Below are 11,155 nucleotides of genomic sequence, written 5' to 3' on the forward strand. Positions count from 1 at the left end.
GGAATCAGAGCGGAGGTCCTGATTCAAACAAACCGGCTTATCCATCCTCGGTCATTGTCCTCATTGATGCTAGAGAAAAGAGTTTTCGAGGATCGACGCTGCAGCTTTATCAGACCACCTCGATAAAGGCGAGGGATGTATAGCTTGATCAAGTGGTGGAGAGTAAAAGGCATCCCCTCGACCAGGCTCGAGAAATATCTGATCAGGTTAACGATGCGCCAGAAAGAAGGGTAGATCTGGCCAAGCGTCATCTGGTATTGTTGGCAAAAATCAAGAATGACTGGGTCTACGGGGCCTAGTGATGGATCTACGGGACCCAAAGTAAAAGGGTAGGTGTACACACTTAAGTATCCTACTTTATGGGTGGTAATATCCTCTTCGGGGGAGTGGATCACAACATCCTTATTCTCTCAATTGCAATCTTTTTTCACTTGCTTGAGTTCATCTTTAGTGATATAGCAGATGTATCGAGATATGGGCTCACACCGACCTAGTGTCGACGCAGGTTTATCAATTTTAAAATCTGAAGTTATCTTGCATGGCCTGGGAGTACACTCCTCGATACGAGGTGGCACCACTGTTCTACCTTTGGCCGGCCTCGATGATGAATAAGCTTTCTCTTTCTGGGGAACGATCTTAGATGTTTTAGCCATTGTTGTTGAGAAATTCAAAAGAGGAGAAAGAGTAGATGCTGTAGTAAGAGCAAATTAAGAAGAGGGTGAACTCAAAGAAGTTGAAAGAGCCAAAGAGATTCTAAGAATGATTTGAGAAGTAAAGTTTGCAAAAATTATGAAGTTGACCTATTTATATAGGCCGTTTGAGTGTTTTGGCGTTTTGGGGAAGCCAAATAGTCGACCGTCATCCGCCTCTAATTAATGACCTTGGGAAATTGTGCAGATGCGACCTTTCAGTCGTTTCAGTCACTGACGTCACGATATTGGCATCATGATCGAGGCATCGAAGGGTCGGGAATCAAATCGTTTCAAATCATTTTATTCTAAGAAACACGTGGACTATCTGTATACGATCAAAATCATATTTCTCCGATTTTGTAGGCTCGAGAGGTCGCATCGAGGACAAAATTTTGATATAGACCAAGCTCGGGCTCAAAAACCTAAGTGCTCGAGGAACATCAGAGCCAAGTACAACTGACTCCGAGACAGTGTCGTTATGAGTTTGTTACATAAGGACAAGATTCCCGCCATGTCCCCAAGATCATGGCGTAAATTCCGAAATAGATTTGTACGAATTAGTACGAATTTGTACTAGGTGGTTATACAGCTGTCCCAATAAGATTTCTTACTGTAAATAGAAATGTACCTTATTTAGGGTTCCCCTCATATATAAAGGGGACCCCCAATCATTTGTAAACATCATCTAATCATTGACAAAGAATATACTATCTTACTTTTTAGCTCATTGTCCATCAGAATTGTCCTTTAGCTTTAATATTCTTGCTTTATTTTTCTAGCCAACCTCGAGGTCACTGGGCTCGAGGTCGAGATTGCCTAGTAACACTGATTTGATTTACTCATTTCTTTCATTTATAGATTATACTTCTTGATTATTAATTGGTATTGAACTGAATCACATATCTTTAAAACCACAAATCAAATTTAATTGTTACTCGTATTTTCGAGGTAAACATAAATCTTATCGTAATACTCCTTCAAATTCCTAAGTTCAACATGACAATTTCATGGAAATAAAAAGAGAGTTTATTTGATCAAAAGAACGAGATAATCTAGTGAAAAATACTCATTATTCACGATAACACTGTGCAATCAATAAGTATTATAGGTGAAAGAAATTAATAAGTATAATTCACAAGCTTAAAGTTGTTTAACTGAAGAACAATCCTACTCAAGGTGTAGACATGATTTTAGGTTAACTTTGAATGGTAGGTTTATTGTAATTTTGTAAACTTTAGGAAAAGATTTGTCATTGACTTAAGGCAAGAATCTTTTTAATTTTTGTTTAAGATTCTAATTTATTTATTCCTATTTTTGCGAATGCCAAGATTCGGCGGTTAAAGGAAGGGGCCCACATGAAATTGACAAAAACAATGTCATGACACAAGAAAATGCACAATCCCAATTCATTCAAAGCTTAATATCTTCCCTAAAATCCTAAATAAAGAAAGAAAGAATGGAAAAGGACAAACAAAAATCTCAGTCTGTCAGTCAGTGGTGGAAAGAAGATTTAGAAGAAGCCTAAAAAGATACTTTTTTTATTGCTTTTTTGAACTTCCCATATGTGAAAGAAGGCTCTTTTAATTCAGTGGTGGGAAAACGGTGGCAGTGAAGGAAGAAGCAAAATACTACTACTAACAGAAAACAACAAAAGGGGTGCGTCTAATTCACGTTACATTACATACCCAGTAACTGTTCTTTACTTTTTTGATTGGTTTGTATTACAAGAAAGTATAATTCTGTTTTTGCTCCATTCAGGTGGATCCAAGTTTAGTTTTTTTTTTCTTTCTTGGTATAAATCATGGGTTCTTCTACATAGCTTTCAGCTCACACCCAGGTTTAAATTTTACATTTTCATTCAATTACTTGAAAATTTTATTCTTTTGTTTCAAGAGCTGTTTTTAATTTTTAATTTTAAATGATTATATGGGGAGTTAATTTTGTGTAAGCTTTCATGGGTTGGAACCATTTTCGGTATTATACAATCTTAGATGAACCTTTGAATCTATTTTCTTGTTTCCTTTTGTTCTTGAGAGTGATTAAGATGAACATGTAGAGAAGTTGACCTTTCTGGTTTTTGAGTGCAGAGCTTGGTGATTTTGTAGTGATTCTTGTTTTTTTTTTTTTCTAAAAAAATGGGTTTATTAGAAGGGCTGATTTGTTGATCCCAAGTGTTTTTGATAGGGGTATGGCTAGGAGGGTAATCTAGTTTTTTTTCTGTATCAAATCATAAGAGGATATTATAAGCAGTTGGTTAAAATTCCCAGCAATGTATAAGCATGTACAACTAGGTAAGTGAATTTTCATGACTTCATGAGTGGTCTTTAAGGGAGTACAAGTAGTCATTGATCCTTATAAGCAAGGACTTCTCAGAGGAAATAGTTGATTATTAGCATTAATTTAGTTATAATTGCTCTTGTCATAATGGAAGGAAAGGAGAAAAGCTATGTAGATGTATAGATACGGTTTTCAAAATGTCAACATTACATTACTTAAAAACAATCAGGGATGTCCGGTATATAATTCAAGAGCTAATAGGAGTCTATTAGAGTAAGGTATTTCACCTAAATATCCACTATTAGTAAGAATAAGGAAGTGTCTGACATTGGCTATGAATTCACAATCTGATACCCTTCTTTTGATGTGGCTTTTATGCAACATACTTGTGTCTCCATCATGCATCTGAGGTGGTTCAGTTATTTGAAGTATTCACTTATTGTGCGTTTTTAGTTTCTTGGTTATGCTGTATTTGGTGTATATACTGTGAAGTATGTAACCATCTACCTCGGACAAGATGTGTTTAGTATTATACTTGTGTAAGATTGCAAGTAAGATGTAAATTTCCTGTTAGCACACGAGTGATAATGTTGTGTATACTGCGTCCCTGTTCATTACTTTTTTTTGTTGGTTTTTGCTGTATGGTTCAATTTTCTCACTGAATATTGTGTGTGTTTAAGTCATGTCTGCTGTGAGAGAAATTTAACATCATTTTTACTGGGTTCATTCTTATACATTGTAATTTTGCATCTGAAGCCTCATCTGTTGGATTGCAGGTTTCCTATTCACCAAACCACCGCCGAAACTTCTATAACATAATGGTTAATCATAATCAGGATGATGAATCATGTACAAAACCCATTGGAAGGTGTTCAGTGTTTTATTACGGTGTTGGGCACATGCTCAACGACATAACATCAGCCTGTTGGTTCACTTATCTCTTAGTCTTTCTGACAGATATTGGATTATCCCCAAGGTTCGTTACTCATTTTCTTGCTGTTAGGTACCCTAGTGAGCACGCGTCTTCCATTGATCGATTTAGCATTAAGAAAACAGGAATTGCCCTTCTTGCGTTTTTAAACTAACATGTACCCCTTTTACAGTTTTTCTTTATCGTGATCTAGCTTGTCTGCTGATAGATATCTAATGTCTGCATACTTCTTCTTTTTTTGCAATTTTTGAGTTAATGCTTACCAAAACTTTATATACTTCGTTTAGCGTGTGTTGCATGAATATTATGAGTTCAGTGGAGTGGCCCTACCTGATAGGGCGTAGCTTCTAGTTAGTCAAATTAGAAAGACTGGTTTCATTTTATGGACACAAATATCATAAGGTATATCTGTAGCCTAAACTGGTAAGAGATACCGGTTGGTAATCCAATCCAGGCTTAAAGGGCTCGCCGGTCGCCGCTGTACTCTCAAGTCCAATAGTGGAATTTCATTCCCGATTCACCCCATTCATGTTGGCCATTACTGCACCCTCCACAATTTGTCAAGCATGTGACTTCTGCCTCCTGCATCCCTCACGTTTCATTACCCTTCACCCCTCCCCTCAATAAACTTAAAGGAAAAGGGTAAAACTATAGGAGACCTTATGTTGTGAAGTTGTTGGTTGTGTGCTCATGTGTACCTTGTTTGTTTCTCAGTGATGCTGCAGTTGTAATGCTCTCAGGTCAAGTTGCAGATGGATTGACCACTGTATTTGCTGGTGAACTGGTATCTCTCAATAACATAACTACTACCTTAACTTAGAGCATCACCTTAATAATTTATTATATCCACATCCTTTTTCAAACTTTTTTAAAACTTTGCTGTATTAACCAAACTCCGTCACTTGCTATAACACATGTATTGCACAAATCTATATGCAGAACATCTTTGATATACACTTAGCTCAAAATACAAACTTAAATTCACATATATAAATTTTTTGCTAACTTTGACTACCTAGGCAGTTTGAAGCATCAACTTGTATTTTTCCAGATAACGGGGGAGAGGACATAAGAAAAACATGTTAAGACATTTCCAATTTCACTTCCTAAGAGAGATCATGAAGTCACTGCTGAACGAGAACATGCTCTGCCATTTTCACTTTTTTCTCATCTAAGCTTACACTTACCCATTATAAAATTTATAGTTTTTCTTTTATGAGTATTTAAATATATGGTTTATGCAGTCATTTTCTTATAACACATTGAATGGTTAAATGCAATAAGTAACTTTTGACATGAGAGCAGCACATAATTTTTTACAAAAATAATAACAATTATGCCTCAATCCCACGCTAGTAGCACATAGTTTTTTATCGACATTAAATTTAACCTTCTAACTAAGATTTGTCGTTTTACATGATAGATAGACAGGTTTGGGCATTTCAAAGTATGGCATCTTGCAGGATCTGTCTTGGTTGGTGTCTCATTTTCTTCTGTTTTTGGCGGTTGCTTGCCTTGCAAACTTATTGGTTCCAATTCGGCTATGCTGCAAACTATTGGTTACAGTGTGTTTGCTGCAATCTTCAATGTGGGATGGGCTGCTACTCAAGTATCACATATGTAATTTTATGATCTTATCTATCTTCTTTGCTAAATGTTACAATACTACTGTGCCGGGGCATTATAAAGACTTGTCATTCTATTTCTGGTTAGTTGTTTGCTGAATTTATTTAATATATTTGAAAGTTTTCTTCTTCTTTTTTTTTTTTTTTTTTTTTTGGGGGGGGGGGGGGGGTGTATGTTTGAAAGTTTTTTTCACACCTTCCGAGGGCAGGGTTTAACATGTTAATCTGCTATTTTGAGGACCATTTTCTGTTACTAATTGAATGATCTCCATCATCACCCAATCCTTTATGAAAAAGACACCAGCTAATGGCTGTGCATGTGCTCCTCCTCCTCCTCAAGTTATGAGCAATAAGAATGGTAATCCATGCAGCTTTCTACCCCAAAAAGTTATCTTTCTCCATGCTGCTGAAGAAGAAAACTCTCCTCTCCCCTTGCTGCAGTAAATTAGGGGACTGGATAATAATATTTCCATGAGAATGACAGGTTCTGCCATGGGCTTGATGAATATAACAAGTCAGAAATTTCTCCAGCTTCTCCATCTGCCAATCCCAGACAACACCTCTAAATTGTACTTCCAAAATTCCTCGTACTGATCTGTAATGCCCTAGCAAAATCACCATTAACAAAACATGGGAGAAATGCTAGATATCTAAGGAAGCAAGCCTTAGACCACAATGACGTGTTTTAAAGTCGTGCTGTTCTAGGCCCGAAATGGACAGTATAACTAGTGGACTGTGCTAGCAAATATAGTATCAGTGTTGGATTCCAGCAATACGATGGTGGGGCAAACCTCAGCGAGAATGTTGAGTCACTAAAAAAGGTGTATGTGATGGCCATGACAGAAGACTGGTAGGCTTCTACTTTAGCAAACTTCCGAAGAGGGGGTGTAGTATGACATCTCAGGAAAATCCCACATCGGAACGGGAAAATGAAGGGTTATATAATGCAGAGAACAAATTCACATGGTACACCCACTTTCAGGCTCTATATGTGTTGTCCAAGGGACAAAGCTGTGAGGCTTGTTGAGACAAAGCGGACAATATGTACCATGGGCTTGGTCTGTGATATGCTCTTCCCTATTTCCCCTACAACAGCTTCCTGATTGGTTTAGATAGTAAACTGTATAGAGCTTGGTAAATATAACTTGCTCCGGACTCCTCTAACAATATTTCTATTCCCTATTGAAAGCCTTTTCCCCTCTCTATTTTTAACTCAATATTTTTCATACATGTCTTCCTGTCCCTTTATAGTTTTCTCTCAAAGAACAGTGTCATAACGACCATGTATTCATTCTTCAATACCAAACTTCCATTCCATATTTATCTCCTTTGATCCTCCAGAACTCCCTTCTTTCACTTAAATGTCTGCCACAACCACACATATTTTCTTAATGAAGCTATATCTAGGACCCTTATGTCTCTAACCCCAAGGGTATCATCTTTGATTGCAGAAGTTATCACTCTTCTACCCTCCAGCTGGAATGGTCATCACTTTTGACCACTGCAGCTACATAGGATCCTGATATAATCATGAAATTACCATCTTTTGACAAGTAATTGCTCTGCCAACATGCTAATATTTTCTCAAATTTCTGGATGTCGGTAAAATAACTAAACTGTAAATAACTTGAAGAACCACTTTAAATTTCTAAGCGCATGAGCACCTTATGAAATTTCACCAAGTATAACCCAAACATTAGCCGATTGTTCTTTGGAAGTTGGTAACAGAATATTTGATGCTTGCTGTAGGTCGATGGTAAACTGCATTACACTGAACTCGACGAGCAGAGTAGTTTTAGCTAGTTGTCGCAATGCTTTTACAATGGTTGGTAATCTCCTCCATGACTTCATGCTATATTTCCTTGCACATGTGAGCAATCATTAACTTTTGGTTTGTTCTGCATTTGTTTGAACCTGATGAATTTGAAGATTGCAAACCTTAGCTTATACGCTGTTGCTTTTGCTGTGTTCAATGTTGTCGGAGCAGGGACACCTGCTGCTATAGAAAATCAGGTATGTGACCTTCAGTGGCTTTTTTGTTTACTCTAAATTTTCTTTTGGCTTGTTCTCATTACTTTTTGAATGAGCAGTATCGATGGATTGCATATATATCAATTTTCATTGGAAGCTGCTTTGTGGGCGTATTTCATCTCGGAACCAGAGAGCCAAGGTCTTCACATGTCTTATTTTCTGTTTTTGAGTGAATTTATCGGCTGCATTATTTTCTGGGACTGGTTTTTTAAGGAAATGTAATTGTTTGAATTATTTCATTGCTTGGCTGAACTGGAGAAAAAATCATTTTGTTTGAGAATTTTGATGGAGCTAACCCCTAACCAGATTATGCATTGAACAAGATAGCTCAGCTTTTCTTCCTCCTCCACAAAATATAGCTTCATTTGTGAGAAACCCAGTTGAAAATAATATTCCATCCCAGAAGAACAAGTTAGGTTATGTACTTTCAGAAAAGAAAATGACAATTATGCTAATTTTGGAATGGGAGATTGCTTTCAAGTACCATGATTAATTATAAGGGCAAGTTCTTGATAATTCTCTGCTTAGATGTTAATCACTAATATTTGCCTTTCTTGGCCAGTTTGAATTTAGAAGCTCGTGTCAAAGGTTATGTTAGAATTTCTTGGATGTATTGGTTTAAGAAGACCTTATATCACCAAGTTGCTCTTGTTTACTTGCTTACCAGACTTGTGACTAATGTCTCCCAGGTAAGTATTATCTGTTTTGGAGTTGGCCCTTTTGGATAGATATCAGAAAACTGAAATGGATTTGATCGATACAGTTCTTGTAATTGTTTGGATTGCAGGCGTTTCTTGCTTTCTATGTGATCTATGACCTGCAGATGAGTCAGTCTTCAAAAGCTCTGGTATTCTTCTGAACCTCGTTTTCATTTAAACTAAAGAGCTTTTATTTGAAGGAATTGGCAAGGGAAGAAATATAGTGCTAACTCTTGTTCCTGTTCTTAATTGGTGTGGATAGGTCCCTGCAATCATTTTTATTTGCAGTTTCGTTGTATCCGTCCTGCTACAGGTGCCATACAAACAGAACTTTTTTTTGTCAGTTCTATCTCTGAATTTTCCGACGCCTTTTTTTGCCTCTTTTGTTTCCTTATAGCTGTATTATATGCAGGAGATTACATGGACCAGCCAGCGATTGAAGGGCTTTTATACTGCAGGAGGTCTCCTTTGGGTACTTTGTGGCACAGGAATACTCTTGCTTCCAAGAAACATGAATGTTCTTATGTATATCTTGTCGGTATTGATTGGCATAGCAAATGCCTTGATAATGGTACGGATAATATTCTGTGAGCTTACTTTGAATCTCGAGTCTTGAAACTTTATTTTTGCACTTTATCCTGTTATAGCATATCTATTTTTTGCATTAAACTTGTAAAAAACACAGATGGGCGGTTTCTGTCAACCATAAGACAGCAATTATACTTATTTAACTTTGGTTTATGAGAAGTTTTAGTCCATATATTTCTGCTGACATAGGCTAGAGAGGTGCTTTATCAATTTTTAGATGGTCATCAATTTCTAATCAAAGCATGATACAAAACCATCCTGGAACAGCTTTGGCTATCTTTCAGCGCAAAATTCCTTTATGATAAAATTTATATGGACCAAATACTCCTTTAAGCACTGATGGACTTGCTGTGGGTTAATTAAATTGTGACCTTATATACGTGGAAATATTATCTCCTTAGATAGGACAATTTTCCATTTATTTCTTAATGACTCTATTTTCACAAAGGAGGTCTAGCCATATCTTGTGGTTTTTGCTTAATATTTGGCACTATTGAGTATCTATGAAGTTGTTAACTAACCATGGACTTGTTTAACTGAAGAGTGGGCAGTAATATTCTTAGTTGTGGAATGATGTTCAGCTACATTAAGCCTTGCATACATGTATATATTCCTCACCATTCTCAAAAAAGCCAAGTGCATACATCATGTAGTTTCTATTATTCCATGAGGAAGCCAGGCTCTTTGCTGTGACATGGATTGGAAGAAATAATGATTTAAAATGCTCGATTAATTGTAAAACATGCAATGTGATCAGAAAGCCTACAATTACGATCTTCGTGTGCACCTCTTTCCTATATGACTTAACAGGTGACTGGAGTGGGCATGCAAAGTGTCTTGGTTGGCCGAGATCTAAATGGCTGTGCTTTTGTCTACGGATCATTGAGTTTTCTGGATAAAATGATATGTGGGTTGGCTTTGTTCATTCTCGAGTCATATCAGAGTAAGCATTTGTTCCTGTATCTCTCTGTTATCTTGGTCAATGACCAGCTTCTATGTGTAGTCATTCTAATTGTTTGACATCCATTACTGAGCGTGTCTGCGGAAAACTAATGAATTAGCTCCACCTTAAGTTCATTAACAGAGTTAGTTAGTTAACAGTTTTGCCTCTTCATCAGCCAAGAACTTGCTGCTTCACCCACTTATTTTCATCATTCCTTTATAATGACCTCTAGCAGAGATCTTTTTACTTTACTATAGACTTGTTACCAGAAAGTTTCTGTTAAGAAATCTGTAATAGGGCGCAGAATTCATTTCACTTTTCTCACTTAAATTATTTGTAGCTTCCTTTCTTCAGATAACTCTTTATTTTCTTTGGCACCGTCACCTTTCTATGCAGGATCCTCTCCGGAACTGCACAACTGCAGTACGAGCTGTCCATTCTTTTCCCTCAATCGGTATGCACTAGGTCTCGTTCCAGCGGTTTGTGCACTACTTGGGGTGATAGTCACCTGCAGTATGGACCTCCAGACACCCACATTGAAACCTCTGGAGGAACCTCTACTGGGTTAACACCTAAAGAGCTGTTGATCTAATAATCAGTCATATGTTAAAGAAAGGGGTTCAAGCCTTGCTGCTGTTAGGTATTGGTTTATACAGATGAAGATATCTCTGCAGTAACCAGTTAGCTCAAGATTATACACTACATTAACTCCATTTGTACTCCACTTAGCTTCTTTCCAAGTAATTCAACCAAATTAGGATCCCTTAACAACAGATCATTTGTATAGATTTGGATCCGTATCAGTTCAATGATTTGCAGAATTGTAGGCTTGAACTTAAGCTGTCAAAAATGTACAGAGTTTGAAAGGTTTAAATGCTGTAAAAACTCTTGAAGATCAGTAACATGATTGAATTATGAGAGCTTTCTTGTTCTGGCTTAAAGTTAAATCTGCTTTTTCGTTTATTCATTATTCACTAGTAGAATGATTAGAATATGTAAGTTGAAGGATCGCAATACATATGAAGTAATGAAGTCAATCTTACCGAATTCTCCATTGAAATGAAGCAACAGAGAAAGTAATTAAAGTTTCAAGAGTGAATTCTTTTCAGCCTTCTATAGAAGGATTCAATCAGCATGTTAAGTACTTCCTAATTCATAAGCCAAAAATGCTTTCGAATTTTGGCCTCACGCGATCATAGTAAGTTGTATAATCCCTACAATCTACTGTGGCAAAAGAGCATACACCAAGTGATGTGGTCAAAGTGAACTAAGTGGTTGGTTTTTCTTGTTTGAGTCTTGTACATAACTAGTACTTGGTAAATAAAGTTCTTTTAGATACCTTAAAAAAATCAATATAATGGAGGAGATGT

The 11,155-nt window shown here is 36.8% G+C and overlaps 1 protein-coding gene across 4 annotated transcripts; it reads left to right on the forward strand.

Annotated features, from left to right (window-relative positions):
* The first annotated feature begins 2,111 nt into the window (after positions 1 to 2,111).
* LOC107781247 (uncharacterized) lies at positions 2,112 to 10,702 on the forward strand. 4 transcript variants are annotated; one of them, XM_016601923.2, is made up of 14 exons: positions 2,215 to 2,348; positions 2,451 to 2,529; positions 3,746 to 3,945; positions 4,615 to 4,684; positions 5,324 to 5,520; positions 7,275 to 7,350; positions 7,455 to 7,538; positions 7,616 to 7,695; positions 8,119 to 8,245; positions 8,344 to 8,403; positions 8,517 to 8,567; positions 8,667 to 8,825; positions 9,653 to 9,785; positions 10,182 to 10,702. In XM_016601923.2, exons 3-14 carry the CDS (start codon positions 3,788 to 3,790, stop codon positions 10,352 to 10,354), a joined length of 1,368 nt encoding a protein of 455 aa, XP_016457409.2. In that variant the 5' UTR covers positions 2,215 to 2,348; positions 2,451 to 2,529; positions 3,746 to 3,787; the 3' UTR covers positions 10,355 to 10,702. The 4 variants fall into 4 exon arrangements, with proteins under 4 accessions (XP_016457408.2, XP_016457409.2, XP_016457410.2 ...); XM_016601922.2 differs by lacking the exon at positions 2,451 to 2,529 and having other exon boundaries at positions 2,112 to 2,348; XM_016601924.2 differs by lacking the exons at positions 2,215 to 2,348; positions 2,451 to 2,529 and adding an exon at positions 2,530 to 2,666.
* The last annotated feature ends 453 nt before the right edge of the window (positions 10,703 to 11,155 follow it).

This window comes from Nicotiana tabacum, chromosome 7 (assembly GCF_000715075.1).
Source record: "Nicotiana tabacum cultivar K326 chromosome 7, ASM71507v2, whole genome shotgun sequence".
Lineage (NCBI taxonomy): Eukaryota > Viridiplantae > Streptophyta > Magnoliopsida > Solanales > Solanaceae > Nicotiana > Nicotiana tabacum.

Bases quoted from the DNA above. Each gene is read 5' to 3' on its own strand.
- LOC107781247 (XM_016601922.2), top strand. From the start codon at position 3,788: ATGGTTAATCATAATCAGGATGATGAATCATGTACAAAACCCATTGGA. The intron at 8,246-8,343 runs GTAAGTATTATC...TTTGGATTGCAG, and splicing joins TTGTGACTAATGTCTCCCAG to GCGTTTCTTGCTTTCTATGT. The intron at 8,826-9,652 runs GTACGGATAATA...ATGACTTAACAG, and splicing joins TAGCAAATGCCTTGATAATG to GTGACTGGAGTGGGCATGCA.